The following is a 27139-nucleotide window of genomic DNA, read 5'->3' on the forward strand; positions in this document are numbered from 1 at the left end:
TGTTTGGGGACATCGACATACTCATGTGGTGGCCTCCCAGTTAACCATAATAGCCACAACCGTTCCCCACATAGAGGTAGAAGGCCATCCCAGGAGTTCCCCCAATATATTTCTCCTTCTTATTTGTGCTCAAAGGGGTTTCATTGACGTCCTGGCTGACTTACCAAAAACTGTCTCATCCACACTCCAGTTGTGCCAGGGAAGTGGGGGACTATAGAAAGGCCAAATAAAGCACCTGGAGACAGCATGGGAGACATATTGTTTTGGAGGAAGTTTACAAGAGATCAGAGACTGTTCCTAGAAGAGTTCAGTGGCTACAGGTTGATAGCACCTCCATCCCTCATGGCACTTTGGAGGAGTGACATATATCCTTTCTACAGTGTCCTCAGTTCTGCACCCATCTTCACTCAGAGAGGAGTTTTATAGGCTGCAGAAGCAGCAATATCATCAGCATTATCTTGCTTAGTTAGTTTGCATGACCAGCATCCCAAGTAGCAATTGTCCTGGTGAACATACAATAAATTAGCTTTCTACAGATAACACTCACTTGCCCTAGTTCCCAGTGTGTAGAAAAAAAAAAAGAGCCATTGTCCTCCAAGATAATATGTATTTGGACTTTCCAGCTCAGGCTTGCTCTCATTGTTCCCTTAACTTGGCTAGGTTTTGGGGGAACAGAAAGGGGAAATTCAGGGACATAGTGGTTTACTATCCCCCTTTACTTTGGGGATAATACACACCCTAAAGTTAAATACCAAATGAAGGACATCTTTTTTTTTTTTTTTGTACCAGGAATTGAACTCAGGGACACTCAACCATTGAGCCACATCCTCAGCCCTATTTTGTATTTTATTTAGAGACAGGGTCTCACTGAGTTGCTTAGCACCTCACTTTTGCTGAGTCTGGCTTTGAACTTGTGATCCTCATGCCTCAGCCTCCCAAGCTGCTAGGATTACAGGCATGTGCCACCCGTCAGAGGGACATCTATTTTAAAACACTCTATGAATATTCTGTGAGGAACATCACAGTATGTGATATTAGAATCCTGGATGCTTTCTGCTTCCTGCATCTCAGCTTAGTGAGGTGAACCCTGCCATGAACACCATGCAGCCAAGACACAAGGTCCTCTATCTATCCCCTAAGCACCCAATCAGAGGGCTTTTTTGAAAAAAGAGCGGAATGTGAACATTCTCAACCTACCTCCAGCTATCCATTGCTGAGTTATATCCTATGTATATGTGTTTGAAAACTGGGGACACATTGCACCCAGTATCCACTGATAGAATGGAGGTTGTACTTTGAGCATGGTGTGCTCAAAATACTGGGAAAGTGAACTATCTTTCCCCAGCTCAAAAGGCAAAAGTAGATACATGCCAGGAGAGATATGCCAAGAGGACATCAGATTCTGAGCAGTTAGTTCCTAGAAAGAGATAATTACTTAGGAAGCAACTTGCTATTGTCCCTATTCAAGTTTCAGAACCCTGTTAGAGTCATTATGCCTCATAAAACAGACAGATCCTAGTGGCTTGTCAAAGAAATTAAGTGCCATTGCAACAGAATGTGAGAAATTCAAGACACAGGGCACTCCACACTCCAGATGGTGGAAATAGAGGTAAAGGACAAATTACAGGGGATTCATGGATTTAAAGAAGATTCAGCTGAGACTGTAGGCTAGCTTGTATGTAGGACAGAACAAGGAAATAATAATGTTAAGAGAAGCTCATTAAGGGTCTGAAACAATATCGAACACTAACCATAGACAGTGTTCTATAAAGAAGTCACTTCCAGACATGGTGGCACACACTTGTAATGCCAGCTAGGACAGGTTGAGGCAGGAGGACTCTTCAAGGCCAGTCTGGGCTTCTTAGTAAGACCCTATCTCTAAAACAAACAAACCACAATACATTTGGGTAGGTTTATAGGGCAAATTTTCCATAGATTTTGTTGAAAACAAAATCATTAGTCACCAATTAATGTAGTTTAACACCTGAGTGCTATCCAAGAGAGGAAGAGATTCCCATCATTACCATGTCATCTCAGGATGACTGTGGGCGGAATCATAGTGGAGCCACTAACCTCTCCTTGAAAAGCTTGATAACTGTGAAAGGTTTCGCTGACGTCCTGGCTGACTTACCAAAAACTGTCTCATCCACACTCCAGTTATACCAGGGACAACTGTGAGGCAGAAATGGACTTCACCAAAATAACCATCAGTCACTAAACTAAAAAGGCAAATAAGGCTGGGCACAGTGGCGTTGGGACACACCTGTAATCCCAGGACACTGAGGCTTTCTTGGAACTTTCCCAAGTTCAATGCCAGACTCAGCAACTTAGTGAGACCCTGTTTCAAAATAAAAAATAAAAAGGGCTGATGTGGGGCTGGGATTGTGGATCAGTGGTAGAGCGCTTGCCTAGCATGTGTGAGGCGCTAGTTCGATCCTCAGCACCACATTTTTAAAAAAGTAAATAAAATAAAGATATTTTAAAAAAGGCTAAGTGTGGCTCAGTGATTAAGCACCCTGGGTTCAATCTCTAGTATAAAAAAAAAGAAAAAGAAATACTCTGAGAGGGTCCAATGTATTATCTAAATAGTCCAATTTGCAACAAGAATTATGTTAAATGCAAAGAAAGGGTGATACCCATGTATCAACAAGAAAAAAAAAGCTGGCAATAGAAACTGTGAAAACAACAGAAGTCAGATTTGACAGGAAAAGACATCAGTGTAGACATTTAAAATATGTTCATAGAACTAAAGTAAAGTATAACTAAATGTATAAATGACCTCATATACATTTGGAAGTGAACTACCCCAAAAAACAAAAACAAAACCAACCAACCAAATAAACAAACCAGCAAATAACTAGGGTTAGTGATACTGTAGAGGAAATTGTTAATATATAATGATATTTTCTTTTTTTCTAGTGTTTGACCTAAAGTCTATTTTATCTCCTATAATTATACTTATTCCTGCTCTCTATTGAATCCTATTTTTAGGTAATTTCTTTATTCTATCCCTCTATTACTGTGTATATTTAAAGATGTGATTCTCTTATAAGAAGCTTATAGTTCAATCCTGGTTCTGTTTTGTTTTAAACTACTCAGATACTCCATGTCTTTTGATTGAAGAATTTAGTCCATTTACACTTAAATTGTTGGTAGGCAAGACTTATTAGCACCACTCAGGTATTATTTCTGATAGTTTTATAGATTGTTTATGCCTTTCTTCCTCTCTTCCACTGTGATTTAATAGTTATCTGTACTATTGTGCTTTTAAATCAATTTTTAAATTTGTTTTAATTAGTCATAGAATGCATTTATGCTCTTTGATATATCATACATAGATGGGATATAATTTCTCATTTTTCTGAGTGTACATGTTGCTGAATCATATTGGTCATGCAGTCATTCACACACACAGACACATACACAGTAATAATGTCTGTCTAGTGTGCTTTAATTTTTGTGTATTTACTAAAAGTTCTTGCTTAGTAGTTATCATAAAATATCTTCTCCTTTTTCTTTTTCTTTTTCTTTTCTTTTCTTTTTTTTTTTTTTTTGGTACTGGGGATTTAATTCAGGGACACTTTACCTCTGAGCCACATACCCAGTCCTTTTTGTTTTTTGAGACAGGGTCTCACTAAGTTGCTTAGGGCCTTACCAAGCTGCTGAGCCTGGCCTTGAACTTATGATCCTCCTGTCTCTGCCTCCCTGAGTCACTGGGATTACAGGCATAAGTGCTTGGTTGCATAAAACATCTTAAACTTTTTAAAGTCCATTTTAAGCTGATATCTGCTATGGTTGGGTTGTAATTATCCTTCCAAAGGTTAATAATGTATTATTATTATCTTGGTCCCTAGTGTATTGATGTTAGTAAGTAGTGGGACCAGGCAGGTGTGGTTGGGAATATCTATAATCCCAGTGACTTGGAAGCTAGGCAGGAGGATAGCAAGTTCAAGGTCAGCCTACGCAATTTAGTGAGACTCTGTCTCAAAATTTAAAAACAAAGGGACGAGGGATGTAGCTCAGTGGTAGAGCACCCCTGGGTTTAATGCCAATTGTCTCTTTCACACACACACACACACACAAGTGGTGGGACCTTTACGTGAGGGGGCCGAGTGGAAGATCATTAGAGGCACTGTTTGTTGCTCTCTCTCTCTCTCTCTCTCTCTCTCTCTCTCTCTCTCTCTCTCTGTACTGGGAATTAAACTCAAGTGCTCTACCACTGAGCTACATTCCTAGCCCTTTCTATTTTTTTATCTTGAGACAAGGAGTCAGTAAGTTGCCAAAACTGGTCTTGAACTTGCTAAGACTTGCCTCAATCTCCCATGTAGCTGAGATAACAGGCATGCACCACTGGACTCTGCTCTCTTTGTAATTTTTTTTTTTTTTTTGGTACCAAGGATTGAACTCAGGGGCATCAACCACTGAGTCACACTCCCATCCCTTTTTGTATTTTATTTAGAGACAGGGTCTCACAAAATTGCTTAGGGCCTTGCTAAGTTGCTGAGGTTGACTTTGTATTTGTGATCCTGCTGCCTCAGCCTCCTGAGCCACTGGGATTACAGGCATGCATCACTGCCCTCTTTGTAGTTTTTAAAGGAAATTTTTTCTGGGTAGCATTTTCTTCATTAGTAACAGACAAGGCCACTGGCTGAGATCCATAGTGGAGTAGAACTCTAGGGTGGGATGAGGCTCCTGACTAGGCTTTATAGTTAGTAGGGCTGAGAGGTGGGGTTAAACATCCAGCACATGTCCTGGAACACTTGATACTTGGGCAATTTGCTTGGGAGAGCTTCAGAGTAGTATCCTCATATGTTCCAGTCACATAATGCCTATGAGGCCACCCAGAACCAAGGAGCTTTGAGTTACATATACCAGTCTCAAAAGCCCTGCCCCAATTCTTCCTTCCTAGTTGTGCTCAGTCCACTTGTGTCAACTCTCCCAGTAAGTTGAGGGGGAAAAAGTGAGCCTGTCAAGGAGTATCCCAAGAAGCTGGGTAAGCTGGACATCTTTGGTTGCTCTCTCTGTCCTCCGTGGGAGATCACAGGGTAGGGGGATCTGTCCCAGTAATATACTTGCTAAATTGGCTTGGAAGAGGAGTGAACTACATAAAGTGAAACTGTTCCTCTTACCTTCTGTGGTTTTCTTCATGAGATTTTTTTTTCTCCTCAGAAGAACTATAAGCTTTCCTCTGGGTTACAGAACTCTCATAAAGATATTCTCATTTGCGCAGTTGGTTGATTAGTATTTTTGTGTGGGAAATGAGGGCTGGAGACATGGGATATCTTTCCATTTCGGGTGAATCTTTCTTTTTTGGCAACCTTTTTTTTTTTTGTGGGGGAGGTACTGGGAATTCAACCCAGATCACTCTACCACTGAGGTATACCCCCAACCTTGTGATCCTCCTCAGTCTTCCAAGTTTCTGGGCTTACAGGTGTGTGTCACTGCGCTCAGCTGTGGCAATATCTTTTTTATTGTGTTGTAAATAAAATTGTTAATTTCATTTTGAAATCATTCATTTCTAATGTAGAAATTCAACAGAATTTGGCATCAAATTTATATTCTGCCATTTCCTGACCTTCTTTACAAATTCTAAGCCCTCTTGCTCATCTATGAAGAGATAATAATTTTATTGCTTCCTTGCCAATTGGATGTCTTTTATTTCTTTTTCTTGCCTAATTGCTCTGACTAGGTCTTTAAACATGGTATTTGAGACAAGGACTCACTAAGTTGCCAAAACTGGTCTAGAACTTGCTAAGACTTGCCTCAGTCTCCCATGTAGCTGAGATAACAGGCATGCACCACTGGGCTCCGCTCTCTTCGTGCCCCTAAGTTGTTGATCAACTTAGCAAGATTCTGTCTCAAAATAGAAAATATAAGAAGGGCTGGGAATGTGGCTCTGTGGTAAAGCACCCTCGGGTACAATCCCCAGTACCAAATGATAACACTCCAACCCTGATTCCCCAAAGGCTCATTTCCATCTCATAATGAAAAATACTCTCATTTGACCTCCAAGATTCCCCATAGCCTTAACATTTCCAGTATTTCTCAAAAATCCAACATCTCCTCTGAGACTGAAGGCAAACTGTTACATATGTCTAACATACAATAACAAAAATTAAATATTCCTGTTCCAAAAAAGCAGGAACAGGGCACAGAAAGGAAGAATTAGGCCAAAACACAATAAACATCCTGAAGGGCAAATATTCCTATAACTCCATGTCCAGCAACTGGGGTACAAGGTGGTAGAATGTAGGCCCTAAAGGGTTTAGGCATCACTATCCTATGGCCCTTCTAGCTGCAGCCTTAATGGCCACTTCTGGGCTGGTTCTGCTCACTTCCTGTAGCTTTCCTCAGCAGACATTTTACATTCCTGGCATCTCTAACTTCTTGGGGTCTCCATTGCAGCTTCAGCCTCACTCTTACATCAAGTATTGCCCGTTTATGGAATGACTGCAGGGATTCTGACCCTGTGACAAATTGCCTGGTCTCGCAGGCCTTCCTTTGAAATTCCAGTAGAGGCCCCTATGACCTTATAACTCCAGTATTTGGTATGTCTGAAAAACCAGCATGATCTGGATGATGCCAAAGTCTCCTTCTAGTGGGAGAAGTAGATAAGCACATTTGTACCATGGCTGCAGCAGCCTGAATGATTAGACTGCTGAACATGTGTAAGCCCATCTCAGGAAATCAACTACCAAGGTGGTCTTGTGAGCAGCTTAATCTTACTCAAAGCAAAGTCTTTCAAAAGAATTTACACTTTTATGACATTAAACTTGGGATTGAGGGGGTCTGGACAAAGCCTGAGATGTCCTCAAGGCATTTTTCCGATTGTCCTGGTGCAAAGTACTTGGCCTCATTTTAATGGTACTAATCTCTTCAGAAACCACACCTTCTAGGGCCCCTACTTTATATGGGCACCTTTTCTGGTCATGCTGCAGGATTTTCAAATCTTTCTGTTCTCTGCTTTTTGCTGTCAATGCTCCCAGTGAACCTGGGTAAAAGCAGTCAGCAATATACATACCACTAGCTAAATGCTATGTTGTCTTCAAATGTCCTCTGCCATATTAGTTAACACATCTCCTTTAAACTAAGTCTCACATAAAGTCTTGGCATGAACAAAATATAAATATGTGCTTTGCCATAATGTAACATACATAGCCTCTAGTCCAATTTCCAATAGAGTCCTTATTCCCATCTGAAACCTCATGAGCCCAGTCATTACTGTCTACATTCTTACCAAAATTTTGCTCTTCTAAGTTCACACCATCATCATGCATTTAGCTCCACTTACAGCATTCTAGGATTTCTCTAACCATCATCACTAGCCTTTCTAATCATTATCACCAACTCCGCCTGCAAACTAGTTTCAATAGTTTCTGAACAACATAGTATGGTATAATCACAGGAATGACAGCACTTCCTGGTGCTAGTTTTCTGTTAGCCATACTTTCTTTGCCTGGACAAAATACCTGAGAATATCAGCTTAAATGAAGAAGTTTACTTTGGCTCAAAGTTTTAGAAGTTTCAGATGGTCAGCTGGCTCTGTTGCTTTTAGGACAATGGCAAGGCAGACATTTCACAACAGAAGAACATGGCAGAGGGCTTTTCACCTCATAGCAGCCAGGAAGAAGAGAGACATCAAGATAAAGGGTCCAGAGACAACATAGAGTTCCCAAGGGCATGCCCCAAGGACCCCTCCCTTTGACTAGACCCTACCTCCTACAGTTCTCACAGCCTCCCAATTCCATTAAACAATGGAAATCTGTTAATTTATTAAAACACTGATGAGGTTGGAGTCCCCGTGATTCAAATAATTGAATCAACCTCTCATAACCCCACTTCTGAATATCACTGCATTGGGGACCTAACCTTCAAAACATGAAACTTTGGGGGATATTCCAGATCCAAACCATAATATTTGATAGAAATACATTGAAATCTTGTGATATCTTCAGCTCTTTCTATGGTGCTGGGGAGCAAACTCAGGGACTTGTGCCTGCTGTATAAGTGCTCTACACTGAGGTACATCCCCAGAATGAAGTTCATGTTTTATTAGAACTCCTAATAGCTTAAGAACATGGAAGTTCCCCAATCAATGCATTTCAACAGATGTAGAAGTCAGTTTACAGCCTTTATAAAAATGGTATAAAATTCAATTCATACCCACTTAACCTTCTGTCTTATATGTTATTTTACTAAAACTTTAATTGAAATTGGCTCACATTTCAAACCTTTGTTCCAGAGTTATTTGGGAGGGGGGTAACTGTGGTTAGGGTTGCTTTGAGGTTAGAGGATGCTTGTGTATTCTACATGTATTTATACAATTCTTCCTTCAAAGCCTCACATCAATATTACAGGTCTCCCACACAGCAATTCTGTTATAGGGATTAAGGACCTTAGATTTATGTCTGACTGTATTAACCCCTTTGCTATTGTTCAGGGTTGCTGGAGGTATTTTTCCTCATTATAAAGCAGGTTCACTGGGCACTGATTACCAACTTGTCTAATAAGTTTGGTGAGACAGAATATACAAAGCTTCATGAAGTAGATTTATTACTTATATAAGATGGGCAAGAGGGAAAAACAGAAGTCTTAAGAGTCAATGCTAACTCGTCTCCCCAAGATTCAGAAAAGTTGCCATGAGAAAATGGATCTTGACTGCATGTGCCCTATGAAAGTGATTCCAGAAAGCCACCCACACTGGGTTTTATATGTCAGAATAATATGACTCAACTGGCAAGAGTGTTGAAGGATGTCCAGTTTCCACAGGGGACTTACTGGTCTTATTCTGGCCAGTGTCTTTTGAAATCATACTGTTGCACTTCTAAAACATTCTACAGTTATTAAAAGTACAAGTGATAAAGCAGGGAGAACTGACCAAAGACCAAAAGGAATGTGGTCCCATACCTCAATTTTGGAAGATCAGGATATTTGTTCATACAGAGGCAAAGGCATTAACAACAGTGGCAGTGGAGGTATGAAGGGTTCTGGTGACCCATCTACTAATAGGTTTCTGGACCTGAGCATGCCACATGACTGCTTTTTTATTTCCTGATTACACACTGGGAATATCTCAGTGGTAGAGAACTTCCCTTACATGCAACCCCACCACACACACACCTTTCTATGGTGCTGGGGAGCGCGCGCGTGCGCACACACACACACACACACACACACTCCAGAAGATATACTTTCCATTTCTACTCATGTAAAGTTGTGGATTTCACAGATATTGTCACCATCTAATCACCAGTAGTGTAGATCATCTGTATTGATAAGATGTTACATCCAGGAAACCAGAAACATATACTGGAGAACAGCAACTCAGCTTCAAAGAGTGCCCTCAATATTGTTGAGGTGAGAGTCCCATGCGGCCAGGTATGGTGGTACACGCCTGTAATCCCAGTGATTCAGGAGGCAGAGACAGGAGGATCACGAATTAAAAGCCAGCCTCAGCAAAAGCAAGGTGTTAAGCAACTCAGTGAGACCCTGTCTCTAAGTACAAAATAGGGCTGGGGATGTGGCTCAGTGGTTGAGTGCCCCTAGTTCAATCCCCAGTACCAAAAAAAAAGGAGGGGGAGGAACAATAAAATAATTCACATGAAGAGACTCTATGACAAACTTTACATACTTGATACCAACTCTTTATTAGCAAAGAAAATGGAATAGACTTTATGAGCACCCAAAAGAAGTAGCTTTTACCATAAAAAAGGTAGAGATATGTAATGCATGAAGATGTTCCAAAACTTGCCACATTAAGAACAGTAAGAAAATCCCAACAATTTGCTAAGACTCATTTTTCAATGGTCTATCACAGAAAAATCATACATTTATATAAAAATTAAACATACCTTATTAGAAGTACATTCCAACTCACCTTCAGACTCAACACAAAAAATGATAGAAAAAAATTTTATTAACAAACTTTAAAAAAAACCCCAATAACTATTGAACTTAGATAATACTGCTTAACAATATAGTCATGCATTGCCTAACATGTCAGTTAACAATGGGCCACATATCCTATGTTGATTCTATACCAACATAACAGAGCTTAAAAATGCCTATCACAGAGTAAATGCATACCTAACAAAAGGGCAAGAGGGCGGAAAAAAACTCAGAAGGAGGAAAAAAAATCAGTGAAGGGTTTAGAAGAGAGCTGCAGTCCTCGATAAGCTTTTCTTTAAAAGTTTGAAAACACGGACCCCAATAATCATGTTTTCATTAATAGAGAAGAATGTTCAAGGTATATATTACCTGCTCACAAGCAATTCTATAATGAAAAGAAAAGAAGCAAACCCCCAATATTTATGAAAAATCTTGACACCTCCTGAAGAATAGTCTCAGTCAGGTCCTTCAGGAGGGATTCCAGGAAAAAAGCATCATCATAGAAAAGGAAAACTCTGTGTTATTGCCCCTGGAGAATTTCCACCAGACAGATGTTGAAATGGAAGAGAGTGATATTGGTGATCCTGACCCTGTGTAGGCCTAGGGTGAGGTGTGTGTTTGTACCTTAGCTTTTAACAAAGTTTAAAAACTAATAAATAAATAAATAAATAAATAAATAAATAAAATAGTAATATAGAAGTTTATAGAATATGTAAAGAAAATATTTTTACACAGCTGTACAAAGTGCCAAGATAAGTGTTATCACAAGATTTAAAAAGATTTTTTAAAAAATCAAAGTTTACAAAGTAAAAGTTACAGCAAGCTTAGGTTATCCTTGTGGAAAGAAAATATTTTTACGAATTTAGTATAATCTAAGTTTATAGAGTTTATAAAGTCTGTAGTAGTGCCCAATTATGTCCTAAAACTTCACATTCAATCACAGATCTCTCACTGATTCACCAATAGCAACATCAAGTCCTGCAAGTTGTATCTGTGGTAAGTGCCCTTCACAGGTGTACCATTTATTTTATTTATTTTGGGTACCGGGTATTGAACCCAGGGGCACTCAGCCACTGAGCCACATCTCCATCCCTATTTTTTGTATTTTTTTTAGAAACAGAGTTTCATTGAGTTGCTCAGCGCCTTGTTTTTTGCTGAGGCTGGCTTTGAACTCGTGATCCTCCTGCCTAAGCTTCCTGAGCCACTGGAATTACAGGCGTGCACCATAGCGCCTTGATATTTTTAAATTTTATATATAATGTTCCTACTGTATCATTTCTGTGTTTAGGTATTTATACCCTTACCATCATGTTAAACATTGTCTATGGTATTCAGTATAACATACTATATAGGTTTAAATCCTAAAAGTAAATAGGCTATACCACACAGCCTAAGTGTGTGGTATAGCCTATTTACTAGAATGTACATGTAAGGTTCTTTACATAATGATGAAATTGCCTGACAAGGCATTTCTCAGAATGTATCCCATTGTTAATTGACATGAGTATATCAAGAATATTCACCTCAATGTTTCTGGGCTAAAGAAATGGAAACTCAAGGGCTGGGATTGTGGCTCAGTGGTAGAGTACTCGCCTGGCACGTACGAGGCCCTGGGTTCAATCCTCATCACCACATAAAGATAAATAAATAAAATAAAACATGGACCCCAATAACCAAATGTTTTCATTAATAGAGAAGTATGTTCAAGGTATATTACCTGCTCACAAGCAATTCTATAATGAAAAGAAGCAAATCTGCATTATATATTTATGAAAAAATTTGACTATAACTAAAAAATAAATATTAAAAAAGAAAAGAAATGGAAACTCAAGAGTCCAGAGACCTTCTCTCAGTATGAACCACTAATAAACATAATATAATCATAACTTCTGTGACATTTCATTCTTATTGTGAAATTTGGAATATTACATAATAATTTGCACCAAAATTTCAATATTACTTGCACTTATAGGATTTCTTTCTTTTCATGACATTGAAAATAAATATTAAAACAAAATTTTATTTGTCACTGGGCACAGTGGTGCATGTCTATAATCCCAGTGACTTGAGAGACTGAGGCAGGAGGATAGCAAGTTCAAACCCAGCATTAGCAACTAAGCAAGACCCTAAGCAACTTAGTGAGACCCTGTCTCAAAATAAAAAACAAAAAAGGACTAGGGATGTTGCTCAGTAGTTAAGCACCCATGGATTTAATCCCCAGTACCCAACAAAACCAAAAAAAGTTTATGTGCCAACTACTGGGGTTTCAATATAGAATGCATGCTTATATGTATAAGGTCTATTTCCAGCATGCATTATCATGTGTCCTTGAATGGATGTCAGAGAAATGAAGATATTCTTACGTTCCACACATTTATAGGAATTTTCTCTAAAATAAGTTTTTTCATGTCTTCAAATGGACCCAAAACAAATGACAACTTAACACATTTCTTACATTCATAGGGCTTTCCTCCAGTTTTCAAAAATAACTGGAAAAACTGAAGTCTTCACCAGTTTTTTATAGCTATGGTATTTTCCTCCATTGAGTTGTTCATGCATTTGAAGGGAATTAAAGTCTGACAGCTTTAACCACATTTACATTTTTTCTCGAGTATGGGTTTTTGCATGACTTTGAAGGGAACTGTGAAATCTGAAGGCTTTGCCACACAGTTTACATTCACAGGGTGTTTCTCCAGTATGAATTCTTTCATGGCAACGAAGGGAATTGGAACTACTGAGAGCTTTACCACATTGTTTACATTCATAGCGTCTTTCTCCAGGGTGATTTCTTTCATGATATCGAAGGGAACTGGAACTACTGAAAGCTTTCCCACATTGTTTACATTCATAGGATTTTTCTCCAGTATGAGCTCTTTCATGATATTGAAGGGAACTAGAACAACTGAGAACTTTACCACACTGTTTACATTCATAGGGTTTTCCTTCAGTATGAATTCTTTCATGTTCTTGAAGGTAGTTGTGACATCGGAAGGCTTTACCACATTGTTTACATTTATAGGGTTTACATACAGTATGAGTTCTTTCATGCATTTTAAGGGAACTGGGAAATCTGAATGCTTTACCACACTGTTTGCATTCGTAGGGGTTTTCTCCAGTATGAATTCTTTCATGATATCGAAGGGAATTGGAAATAGTGAAAGCTTTACCACACTGTTTGCATTCGTAGGGGTTTTCTCCAGTATGTATTCTTTCGTGATATCGAAGAGCACTAGAGCAACGAAGAGTTTTACCACAGTGCCTACATTCATAGGGTTTTTCTCCAGTGTGAGTTCTTTCATGATATTGAAGGGAACTAGAACAACTGAGCACTTTACCACACTGTTTACACTCATAGGGTTTTTCTTCAGTATGAATTCTTTCATGTTCTTGAAGGTAGCTATGATGTCTGAAGGCTTTACCACATTGTTTGCATTCATAGGGTTTGTATCCACTATGAATTCTTTCATGCACTTTAAGGGAACTGGGAAACCTGAACGCTTTACCACATTGTTTACACTGATAGGACTGTTCTCTGTTATGAGTTCTTGCATGAGATCGAAGGGAGGTGGAGGAACTGAGAGCTTTACCACAATGCTTACATTGGTATGGTTTTGATTCATTGTGAGTTCTTTCATGTTCTCGAAGGTTACTGTTGCGAGTGAAGGCCTTACCACACTGTTTACATTCATAGGGTTTCTCTCCAGTGTGAGCTCTTTCATGCCGTAGAAGGGAACTTTGATATCGGAAGGCTTTACCACATTGTTTACATACACAGGGTTTTTCTACACTATGAACATTTTCATGAAGTTGAAGGGAACTGGGACAACTCAGTACTTTACCACACTGTTCATGTTCATTGAGTTTTCCTTCAATATGAGTTCTTTCATGTTCTTGAAGGTAACTGTGACTTCTGAGAGCTTTACCACATTGTTTACGCTCAAAGGACTTGTCTTCAGCATGAGTTCTTTCATGTACTCTAAGGGAATTGGAAGAACTGAGTACTTTACCACATTGTTTACATTTGTAGGTTTTTGCTTCAGTGTGAGTTCTTTCATGTATTCCAAGGGAATTGAAAGAACTAAGAACTTTACCACATTGTTTACATTTATAGGGATTTTCTTCATTATGAGATCTTCCATGTCTATGAAGGGAACTGGAACAACTCAGAGCTTTATCACATTGTTTGCATTCGTAAGATTTTTCTACACTGTGAATTCTGCCAGGGATTTGAAATGAACTAGAACAAAGAAAGGTCTTCCCACACTGCTTGTCATCAGAGGGTCTGGCTCCAGTGTGAGTTTGTTGATGTATTTGAAATGAACTGGGGGAATCAAAGACTTTCAAACACAACTCACAAGTATAAGAGCCTTTTATCCTATGGGTCACCATATGTCTTCCAACACTTCTGAGAGAAATGAAGGTTTTCCCACACTGTTCACATTTATGTGGCTTCTCTCCATATTCCTCACACTCAAGTGCCTTGTATCTGGAGTGAGATTTCAGGTGCCCCTTAAGGGATGAATGACACAGGAAAACTTTTCCACACACACTGCATTTACATGGTTTTACTCCAGCAGGAATTTTCTTGCTCTGATTAATATTTAAAGCCTGACCACCTTCTTCACTTTCACAGAGTCTCTCTACCACATAACTTCTGTAAAAAATGACAAGTGCATTAGCAAGGGTTTGACTATTATTACCTATCTATTTAATTAGTAAGTGTTGGAGTTCCATGACCCCCCAAATCAGGGAAAGTGTAGGATTTTTTCCATGGCTGAATGACTTAAAAGTAAATGGATTACATTGAAACATGAATCCCACTTAGCTATTTTCAAAACAGTGACATTCATACATGCAGGTGCTTAGTATTGTTTACAAGTGAACTGTTTTGCGAACATATTTGTTACATTTAAGTAAATATTTCTGGTGAAAACTTTTAATGATAAATAAATTTAAAGTTATACTTATCTATTTAGTTTGTTTGTTCTTAAAATTCCCTGACATACTAGGATTCTCTCAAGGGACTTTGATTTCTCTTGTGCATGCAAATTACCTCAAATTTCTCCCATAATTTTTGTACCGATCTTCAATGTTCTGATTTTTCCATTTGTTTCCTAAAATGGGGACACAAGAATTATGACTTATTAGAAATTATTTAAAAATTGTCCAGGAATGTGCTACACACCCATAATCCCAACCAGTAAAAAGGCTAAAGCAGGAGGATTGCAAGTTTAAGGCTGGCCTGGGCAACAGTGAGACACTGTCCAAAAAAAAAAAAAAATGCTGGGTGATGGATGAGTAGCTTAATGGTAAGTAGAGTGTCCTCCCTGGGTTCAATCCCAAGTACCAACAAAAAAATTATATGAAAATTATTATTACTTTCTTGGTTGAGTGTACACTATAATGATTCCTATGCCTATGCCTATGATCAACTCACCAAATTTTTCCCTTTTCACATTCCAAATCACAGAACAGCATGCATGACCAAGAAACACTTGTCCTCTAACTGACTAAGTAAAGGGATGATGTCATTCTTACCAACAGAAGCCAGGTTCCTGAAGGTTTCCAGCATTACATCCCTGTAGAGATTCTTCTGGGAAGGATCTAGCAAAGCCCATTCCTCTTGGGTAAAGTCCACAGCTACATCCTGAAAAGCCACTGAATCCTAAAACATTCCACATACATGTACAAGAGAATGAGTCCAACTGACAACACAGGATCTACACTCAATTCATAAAAGGTTCACATGATTCTATGGTTTCCAAATATACTCCATGACTTGGTCATGAGAATTCTTGTCCTTGGATGACACTCCCTTCCACACAGAAGTTCTAATTCTAGAATTGAGCTACTCAGAGAGGGAACAGCACAGTTGGAACATCCTCTTATTAGTGGGCTCAGGGAGTGAGAAGTGCTGCTAGATCACCCTAACTTGTCTTTGTAGAACTGGTTTCTGTCATAACAAAGAGTTAACATTAGCAGTCCCAAGTCTGCTCACATAGTTCAAATTTTGCTAGTATCAGGGAACTTGGAACTTGAAGTAGTTCACCAACATAAATTATAAGAGTGCTTAACTGTGCCTACATGATTTATGTAAATACTATAGTCCTTTCTGAACTCCTGTTTTCCTTCTGAATGTCTATTAATTTGTTCCATGCTCACTGTGGTACCTAGAGGATTAGACCCCACTGTGCACTGAGTCTATTGAGCTTATTACCTGGTAGACACTATTTCATGCATGTTTTAACAACTTGTCCTTTGGGAAATTGAATTCTTCCTATGTATTTACACCAAGAGAGATCATTTGGGAACTTGCAAGCACTTAACTCCAGCTAAATTTAATAAAGTACTATGAAAAATTATCATTATGTAACGATCCTAACAGAACAATTTTTAAATTTATATTGAGCATTGTCAAACCAGAATTATATCAGTGTTAAGATGACACATGTTCTTAGAAAAAACTCAATATAACCAATTTGACATCACCTCTTCCAAAACATACCTCATAAAAATCTCATAAATCTTTAAAACATACTCTTCAGTAGTCAACAAAAACTGCTTTTAATAACCTAAAAGGAAAAACAAGTCTAACAATGACCAAAGTCTTAATGTATGGCTTGCCTCACATACATTAAGGACTTTCAAATCTAATATTCAAAGCAGCCTAGTATTAGTAGAAAACAAATAGCCAAAAGGAAAGGAGTTTTCCATGAGCTGGCATAGAGTGGCACTTTAGAGCAGAGTGAGAAATCACAACCATTTTAAAACATGGTCTCTACTTGAAAAAAAATACATTGCATTTCCAGTTATTCCATGGACAATGTGATCAGCCTAGAACACATTCAGAAATCAAAGACAAATATTTCTTGAGTGGAATAGATAGGATATTTCATACATATTTGATATATAATATATATAGTGAAGAGTGGGAGATTTTCCATGCATATTTATATATTTATGTTTTGAAGAATGGAAAGTTTTGTAGTCAGCACATACTGGCTACTCCCTACAATTGAACTGAATCAACAGTTGTGCAGCTGCACAATGAGAAAGGGGAGCAGAGGGCAAGTTCTGAATTCCAACTCAAGAGTCAGTGATCGGTTGAGGAACAGGAACACTGGTTGTTTAGAATTATGAAAGAGTTTAAAAAAGAAGAAAGAGAAATAGACTTCCATCAGTGCTGAGCACATGGCTGCTCCATGAGGGAAGGGAAACTCCTCTCCAGAGAGCTGGAAAAAAGAAGAATCTTAAAGATTTCAAGAAAGGCCACCTCTAGGTCTGGGGCTGTAGCTCACACATATGAGGCACCAGGTTCAATCCTCAGCACCACAAAAAAAATAAATAAGCAAAATAAAGGTATTGTGTCCATACATAACTAAAAATATTTTTAAAACAAGAAAAGGCCAACTCTACTATCAGGCATGTATGCAGTTTGAGGAGAACAAAGATTTAAATACAGCCGAACAATAATGATGTGGCTGAATAGCATACCTGCATTCCCAGATATTTTCTTCTGGACTCATTGAGAGCTGAGAAGAGGATACTCTTAAAAGCGACATCACTGTCTAGGTTGCATGAGAGATGAGAAATCCCTGCATGGTTTTGTTTGTTTGGTTGGTTTTTTTGTTGTTGTTGTTGTTTGTTTGTTTGTTTTGTCCTCTCTTTTTTTCTCTTATTTTTTGAATCCCCAAGACCCAACAACCTCATGCTAATTTCTCCCTCCCCCTAATTTGGTTAATGTGTGCCCAATCCAAAAATCATCTGAGGATCAGGAATGGGACTATGGCATGAACCCACTGGGAGCTCTAATCTGTGAAAGGCTGATGATGGGACTTCTGAAACTGGCAGTTTGGGTTTTACACAGGACTATACACACCAGTTGCACTTTGGGACAATTTAATCTGTCCAGATCTCACGCAGTGGAATTTGTCATGGGACTTTCAGAGCCATCTGGGTTTCACAGGATAGGGCAAGAGTAGTAGGATATTCACAGGGGTACAGGTGTCTACACCTGTTGCAGTCACTGGGATTCATCATGTGAAACTTTCAGAGTCACCCTAATATCCCTGGGGAAGGAAACAGCAAAGTGAGTTGTTAGTCCCAGGGATATAGGTGTGCACACACACTTGCCAAAGCTGCTGGGTATTCATCACATGGACTTTTAGCTGCTGGGTACTCATCCTTCTTCCTATACTCTATTCCTCTTATTTCCCCCCTTCCTTTTCTCTCTCATCACTTTTCCTTCGGTCTCTCTTACTTCCCTCCCATTTTTCCTATTTATTTTGTTTGTGTTTGTTTTCGTTTTTTTGGTTTACTGTTTCTTTGACTTATATGTTCTTTCTTTTTTCTTCGAAGTAAAGAATTTATTCATTTCAGCTTTCTCTTCTTTTTCTTCTATACTCTCACTCAACCTTTTTTCTGCTACTTGCTTTTTCTTCTTCTGCCTCTTTTCCTTCCCCAATTTTTTTCCTTTACTTTTCCCTTTTATACCTCTTCTTCTTTCTCTTTTGTTTTCATACCCTACATGTATATTGATTTTAATTTTTTAATTTTTTTAGCCTATTACAGGTTATTACTCCAGTTTCTAATTCTGTACTATAGAGTTATAGAAAATGTTCTTAATAAGTATTTATGGTATATTAGTATACACTTAGCTTTCAAGTAATGACAGTTGCAATGTAGGGCCAGGAATTGATCAAAGGATAGTGAACATGTTCAGCGGGTCCTTTGACAGAAATAGATCCCTGGCTCCAGACACATAGTAAAGAGAAAGCGGTTTACTAAAGAGACTTCCATAAAACAGTAGGGGAGTCATCATTCAAGCAGATTGAATGGACTGACCATTGTTTTGTTAGGGCATGAATACATTGTTTCAAGCCCTCCTGGACTTCCATGTTTCTGTTGAGAAATCTGATGTTATCCTCATTCATTTTCCTGTAATTGTGAACTGGTATGTCTCTCTTATAGCCTTTAAAATTCTTTCTTTGGTCTGGATTTTATGGGGTTCCAATTGGATATAAATTTCAATACATCAATACTGAAATACAGGAAACATGAGAAAACCAGGAAATAGGATGCCTCTAAAGGCATATAACTCCCTAATAAGTGAATCCATAGATGTCCAAGTGGATAAAATCCCAAAGAATTCAAAAACTTAATAGTTAAAATAATCAATTAATTAAAAGAAGCTCAAAGAATGAATAACGGTAGGAAAATATGGGATATGAAAGAGTATTTCAATAAAGAGAGAAATTCTGAAGAAGAATCAAACAGAAATATTGAAAATGAAAGAATAAAAAGTCTCTCCACTAGATTGGATCCATTTCAATCCACTGGGATGCATTTCAATCCATTTAATCCACTAGATTAGGTCAATTTCAAAGTAGAAATCTCCTCTATTTCTTGGTGTGATCCATTCATTGTTCAAAAGTGTATTGTTCAGCTGGGACTGGTAGCACACACCTGTAATTCCAGCAATTTAGAAGAGGCAGGAAGATTGCAGGTTTGAGGCCAGCCTCAGCAACAATACCAAAAGTTGGTTCTTCAAAAATATTAATAAAATCATTAAACCTACAGCCAAGCCAAAAAAAAAAAAAAAGGCAAAAAAAATGAAAGAGGGAACATCACTACTGATTCCATGGATATTAAAGAAGATCATAAAGGAATATTATGAAATTTCATGACCACAAATTTGGTAACTTAGATGAAAGGGGCAAATTCTTTGAAAGGAACAACCTATCAAAAGGCACATGAGGAGAAATAACAATATGAATCTGTATTAATAAATTGAATCAATGACTAGTAATACTCCAAAAAAGGAAGAACTAGGCCCAGATGATCTCACTGGTAAATTCTTCCAAACATTTAGGGAAAAATTGATACCTGTTCTCCAGAATCCCTTCCACAAAATAAAAGCAGAATAAACACTTCCTAATTAATGCAATAAGGCTAACATTACCCTACAACAACCCAAGACAGAGACATTACAAAAAAGGAAAACTACAGAAGATAGATGTAAAAATCCTCAACAAATGTTAACAGATTGAATCTTAAAATGTAATCTCAGGGACTCCCAGGCTGAAGCAGGAGGATCACAAGTTCAAAGCCAGCCTCCACAACTTAGACCATATCTTCAAAATAATAATAATAATAATAATAATAATAAAATGGTTTGGGAACATAACTCAGTGGTAGAAGGCCCTAGGTTCAATTCCCACCATTCAAAAAGTAAAAATTAAAAAATCAATTAATGACCCATCACATAAACAAACTAAATAACAAAATTCATATGATCATACCAGTAATTGCAAAGAATCACACAGCAAGAAAAGAGAGGGAAGGTGAACCATTAAAATTGAGAAGGAAAAAAACTGTCCATAGATGACACAACTGTCTATGTAGAAAATTCCAAAATCAACAAAAAACTCAAGAACCTAATAAGATGATATAGCAAAGTTATAGAATATGAGATTAATATACAAAAGGCTATCATTTTCCTGCATAACAGCAATGAATAACTGAATTTGAAATTAAAAATACAGCACCACTACACAGCACCCCTTACATAGCACCAACAATAAAAAGAGGAATATTTTTATATAAGTCTAACAAAGACCTATATGACAAAAACTATAAATTTCTAGTACAAATATGGAATAACCAAATAAATGGAGAGATATTCCATGATCATAGATAGGACACCTCAATATTATTAAAATGTCAGTTCTCCATTTTAACTATGAATTCAACACAATCCCAATAAAAACACTGACAAGTTAGGTTACCAATAACCAAAAAAAAAAAAAAAAAATCTAAAGGTTGGATGGAAAGGCAAACAAAACAAAAGAAAAAACAGAATGGCCAAAACAATATTGAAGAATAAAAAGTACACAGGATTGACCTAACTTTAAAACTTAATATAAAACTACAATAATCAAGAGGAAAGAATAAACATAGTTCGACCAAACAGAAAACCCAAAAATAAACCCACAAAAATTGGTCAATTGATCTTTGACAAAAGAGCAAAGGAAATTCAATGATGAAAATATGGTCCTTTCAACAAATAATACTGGACCACCCGGACATCCATATACAAAGAAATACAGGAGACACACACTTAAACGCAAAGTGGATCGCAAATCTAAATGTAAAATGCAAAGTTTAGAACTTCTAGGAGACAACATCCAGAAGCAAAACGACCTTGAGTTTGGCAAGCAATTTTCAGGATCTAAAAGCAGGATCTGTGGATGAGAAACTGTTAACCTGGACTTCACCTGAATTTCGGTTTTTCAAAAGACAGAGCCTCCCCGGTCCTCACCGCACAGTCCAGGGAGACGCGGGCTGCGGGCACATTGCTGCCCGACTGCGCTCCGGGGCTCCGGGACCCCGGGCGGGCCCAAGCGGCCGCGGTGGGACCGGAGAGGGCGGGGGGAGGGGGATCCTCCAGCCACCCAGGGCCAGGGGGGACCGAGGGCCAAGCGGCGCCGGCGGCGGCCGCAAACTCCGGAGCTGATGCGGGGAGGCCGGCCCTGCCACAAGCGGTTTCCGCCGGTTCCAACCAGCCTGTCTTCCCTGGTCTCAGAACACGGGATTCCCACTCACCATTTCCCAGCTTCTGGGGTCCCTAACGTCCTCCCTAAGGCTCCTGCGGTCATCCGAGGTGTCGCCGCCAACAAAAGCTGAGGCCGGGTTCCCAGCCTAGCGGCGGCAGAAACCACAACCTCACGGTTCAGAGAGCAAGCATGGCCCCGCCCCTGAGAGCCTGATTGGCTAGTGACCCAGTGCCCACCCCACTGAGTGACAGGAGAAGCGATCTTGTGGTTGAGTGGAATTGACAGGATCAGGACGTCATAGCCCTTGCCAGTTCCCGGCTGCCTCCCCAGGGACGGTCCTGGCCCAATCTGGGTCATAATTGCATTTGAGCAGAACTTGTTCGCAGCTTCCCAGACCATGCCCGGTTATTGTCTTGTACTTCTTGTTGTTCCGAAGTCACAGGCTCATCATGCAATGGAGCAATACGTTTACCAGACCACAATGGACCAGACTAGGACAGGAAGGATGATTGGGTGTCCTCCAGGGATCAGAAATTTGGGATGAAGTATGCCAAGAATCGTTTACAACTTATCTGTCGGTAAACATTTTCAGTTAAAAAAAAAGATGAAACAGGGGTTGGGGTTGTGGATCAAGTGGTAGCGCGCTCGCCTGGCATGCATGCGGCCCGGGTTCGATCCTCAGCACCACATACAAACAAAGATGTGTCCGCCGAAAACTAAAAGATAAATATTAAAAAACTCTCTCTCTCTCTCTCTCTCTCTCTCCTAAAATAAATAAATAAATAAATAAAATAAACAAAAGGGGAACAATATATATATATATAAATTCTGAAAATATAAACATAATTGATAAACCTTTAGCTATATTGACTTAAAAACACAGAGCAAATTGCTAAATTTAGAAATGAAAGCAGAGATATTACTGACACCAGAGGACATTGGGATTTTTTTGTTAGGTAACTACTCAGTCATGAATGGATGAGCAGAGAAAAGACATTGAAGAGCCACTGAAAATCACAGGGACACTTATCTGACAGAAAAGCACCTGGAAGACCCGGGTCTGGTGTGTCAAAACTTTCCCCAACCATAATAACATCCCCTTAAGAAAAAATATTGGTTCAAGATCATGTCACACCCCACCAGGTAGCCTGGACCCTCCCTTATCATCAAAACTATTACAACCCCCCAATCATTCTGGCAAGTAAAGCATCAAGACCCTCACAAAGAAAGCTTGCTGAGGGTAGAAAACTGATTCAAAGGATAGAAAACTGATTAAGGGGGCAGGAAATTGAGGTTAAAAACAGAGGGACTCAATTTCCTCTGTGAATGCCACACCATTACTTTGAGGCAGTTAAAGCAGCTCTTATGCTGTGCGTGGGGGCTGGGGTTGTAGCTCAGTGCTTGCCAGCATGTGTGAGGCACTGGGTTTGATCCTCAGCATCACATAAAAAAATAAAATGTCAGAGGTAGACTTGGGTGGGACTTTGGAAACCTCCCTGGGACTCCCAGTAAAACTGGAAGCAGAAGGGGCGCAGCATCCTCTCCTCTCTTAGAGGACCCACTCTCTCCCTTGAGAGTGTACCCTTTTCCTATCACTTCTAATAAACTCATGCTGTTATTCTGAGCCATATGTCTTAAATCTTTCTGGCATGATTGCAAGAACCCTGGTGAAAGAAGGCCTTTGGGCTATTTCAATTTCACAGTAGAACTTGTGCCCTGTAACATTTTAAATAGATGAAAATAGACACAAATCAAGTCAGGTGAGCAAATATACAGGCATGGATTTTACTGGAGATTTCATTTAGAAAGAGAGACAGTGCTCTGAGAAGAAGACATCAGATTGAGCCCAGGGGCACTTAACAACTGAGCCATATCCCCAGCCCTTTTTGTATTTTATTTAGAGACAGAGTCTCACCGAGTTGCTTAGGGCCTTACTAAGTTGCTGAGGCTGGCTTTGAACCCAAGAGCATCCTGCCTCAGCCTCCTAAGCCTCTGTGATTACAGGCATGTGCCACAGCACCTGGCCCAAGTTGTCTTTTTAATGTCTAAGGAGCTCCTTTTATTGTTTATTTTTAGGGGTGATCATGTCAATTAACTTTGGGTATACTCAACTCAAGCATTTTATCCTGTGCTAAAGATGTTACTGTAAATGTTAAAGAGAACACATATGTAGCACCCTGACCCCAATGATACAAAGCTGACACTGGTTGAGGGTGGCACAAGTCTTCTGAGGTCTGCTGTCAGGCCATACACCAAGGCCCAGAACTGCATTTGCACTTTTCCCTTTGGTGCTTTCTGTCTCATTACTATGAACCTTGCAGAAAGAGAATGGATTCAAAGAAAACACTACACCAGAAAAAGTTAGATAACCCAGAAGAGGTAAACAAATTTCTAGAAATGCATAATCTACTAACACTGAATCATGAAGAAACAGAAAATCTGATTAGAACTATAACTTGTGAGGAGATTGAATCTGTAATCAAAAACCTCCAGTGATGAAAGGCCAGGACAAGATGACTTCACTGGTAAAATTTGCCAAATACTTAAAGAAAAGTTAGCAACAATGCTTCTCAACTTCTGAACAACTGAAGAAGAGAGAATGCTTTCCAATTCGTTCTGTGAGACCAAGTGCACCCTGAATCGAAAGTCAAACAATGGTACTACAAAGAAAAGAAGCCACAGTTTTCCTTTACAATACTGATGCATAAATCCTTAACAAAATACTAATGAATGGAACAAGCAGCATGTTAGAGGGATTATAAATTTAAATGCTGTATTTAGGAGTTGGGTTGTGGCTCAGTGGTAGTGTGCTTGCCTAGCATGTGTAAGGCACTGGGTTTGATTCGCAGTACCACATATAAATAAATAAATAAAATAAACATCCATCAACATCTAAAGAATATTTTTAAATAAATAAATAAATAAATGTATGCACATGATCAGCTCTACTGGATACAGAAAAATCATTTGATAAAACTCATTGTCATGAAAAACAAAGCAGATGCCATCAATGGGTACAGAATTTGTTTGAAATGATGAGAGTTTTAGGGGTAGCAAAAATTGTTATGTGACCTTATGAATATACTTAATGAAACCAAGTTAGACACATAAAATGTTAAAATGAAAAATTTATGGATGAATATTTTACCACAAAATGCTTAAAACTCAAAACAAAAACCAAATCAAACTAATAGATATGAATGCCGCAGCCCGGCTGGCTGGGCAAAATAACCGAGGGGTGACGAACAACTTGTGTACTGTACGTTGATACAGCAGGAGTGGAAGCCGTTTATTGCAGGACAGGAGCAGTATTTATACATTCCACACAGCTTATCTAATTAGCATAAACTAGATACAGCAGTCAACCAATCAGGAATCTCCACACTTAATGGCTCACTTTTGTTACTTCTCAAACCACTCCCTCTGGCATTTTGCCAGGCACCATCCAGACTTGTTTAGGAACTCTAACATTCCCCTGGCAAAATGCCAGGTGTTATTTTGACTTGTTTACAGACTCTAACATATGAAAACTATTTATAAATCACCAGAAAAAATACACTAGAAGGTGCCACAACCTGCTCAGCATCAACAACGGATCTCAAGTAGGTGTGACAGGAGATAAGAAAAACACAGAGACATGGGGCTGGGGTACAGCTCAGTGGTAGAGTGCCTGCCCAGTGCCTGTGGGTTTGATCCTCATCACCACATAAAAAATACATATAAACAAATAAAATAAAGTTATTGTGTCCATCCACAAATAAAATAATGTTTTTTAAAGAAGCATAGAAACAAAGAAAAACACAGAGACATTTTAAAGCAAAGCTGGAGCCAGGAGGGACACTGTCCTCCGACAGAGGAACAATGACCCAGAATTAGCTCATGTTTATTATACAGGGTCTCATTATCAAAAAGTTAAACTACAGAAGCTTTGTAAATTGTTTAAGGCTTCTGAGTTATCAAGAGGCTTCTTTGTGCACTAAAATGTTGCAGAGTTAGAACATTTGGTGGCTATCCTGCTGTTACAGTATCAGGAACATCCTGCGACTATCCTGCTGTACCCAGAAAACCCATTGTACTGGAACATCTGATAACTATTGATGTCAGAGCCCAGTATCAAGGCTGTTCACATCCTCACCTTTTGGCAAGGAATGTTTCCCAGGCTTGGCTTTTGCCTCCACTGCAGGGTCAGCTCATTTGTTTTCCACAGGAAGGAATTAAAATAGGAAAGATGAAAAGATGAGTAAAGTTCAAGATTTAGCCACAGAAAATGTAATAACAAAATGCAGAGAAAAGGGATGGAGAAAATGAACAGAACATCAGTGAACTGGTATTGGTACAACCACAAATGCCATAATATGCTTATAATTGGACTCCTTGAAAGCAGGGAAGGACAAAAAAAAATTTGGATAAATAATGGCTCCAAATTTTTCAAATTAGGTATAAAGTATAAAACCAAAGATCCAGGGGCTGGGGATGTGGCTCAAGCGGTAGCGTGCTGGCCTGGCATGCGTGCGGCCCGGGTTTGATCCTCAGCACCACATACAAACAAAGATGTTGTGTCCGCCGAAAACTAAAAAAAAAAAAAAAAAAAAAAAATTAAAAAACCCCCAAAGATCCAAAAAGACCATTAAACTACAAACAGAAGATTTATATAAAAAAAAAATTTATAGCAAGGCATGTCATCATGCTTCAAGCCAGGGAGAAAGAAAAATTCATTAAAATAAATAGAGAAAAAAGACATATTCACTATAGAGAAGCAAAGATACAGTTGAGAACATACTTAATAGAAATAATGAAATCATAAGACAGTGGAACAAGAACCAAAAGAGTAATTATACCAACTTAAAATCCTATACCCAACCAAGAATAGCTATTCAATGAAGGGAAATAAGTGCTTTGTTTAGACTTAATGAAAGAATTTGCAACCAGCATTCTAACTCTATAAGAAATGTCAAAGGAATCCCTGAAGAGAAAAAAGGCTAGACATACAAAGAAGAAAGAAGAGCACCAGAAATGACAATTCAAGTAGTCTTGGTAATACCAAAGATTCTTACTAAAATCTTTTTAAAAGATTTAAAAGAAACAACAGAGTATTTGACAGTGTGGGAGCTAGCACTAACACGTCCTATCAAACAGCAACATTTGCTGAGCCCTGCACAAGTCTTACATGTATGACATTATTGAATTTAAATTAATGTACCCAGCGAAAACGAAATAAATCCACACTTGGATCGCAGGAGCTAGGGATGTAGCTCAGTGGCAAAGCATATGCTTAGCATGCAGGAGAGCCTGGCTTTAACTCCAGAACCAAATAAAATAAAATAAAATAAAAAATCGTTAACACTGTAAAACAAGAATAATAACAATACATTATGGGTTTATAAACTTAACATGGAAATGCAAAGTACCTGGAATAAACAAGCAATTCTGAACAAAATAAGAAAATGAAGCTTTGGTGAATATAACAGTGCTTAATTTAAGAATCTATAAAGCTTAATTTAAAAAACCTATAATCAAGGGCTGGGGATGTGGCTCAAGCGGTAGCGCACTCGCCTGGCATGCGTGCGGCCCGGGTTCGATCCTCAGCACCACATACAAACAAAGATGTTGTGTCAGCCAAAAGCTAAAAAATAAATATAAAAAAAAAAATTAAAAAAAAAAAACCTATAATCAAGACAGTGTGCATTTGTCATAAC

The 27139-nt window shown here is 38.7% G+C and overlaps 1 protein-coding gene across 1 annotated transcript; it reads right to left on the reverse strand.

The window, feature by feature from the left end:
• Positions 1-11282: 11282 nt before the first annotated feature.
• On the reverse strand, positions 11283-21644 carry LOC124087781 (zinc finger protein 709-like). The gene is given in 5 exon segments (XM_046436850.2): positions 11283-12711; positions 12713-14542; positions 14942-15002; positions 15427-15553; positions 21493-21644. Coding segments are annotated over 5 exon segments (2259 nt in total). The 5' UTR covers positions 21496-21644; the 3' UTR covers positions 11283-12473.
• Between the last annotated feature and the right edge of the window lie 5495 nt (positions 21645-27139).

This window comes from Marmota monax, unplaced genomic scaffold (assembly GCF_021218885.2).
Source record: "Marmota monax isolate L192 unplaced genomic scaffold, Marmota_monax_Labrador192_F-V1.1 WCK01_AAM20220418_F8-fsc00021, whole genome shotgun sequence".
In the NCBI taxonomy this organism is placed as follows: Eukaryota; Metazoa; Chordata; class Mammalia; order Rodentia; family Sciuridae; genus Marmota; species Marmota monax.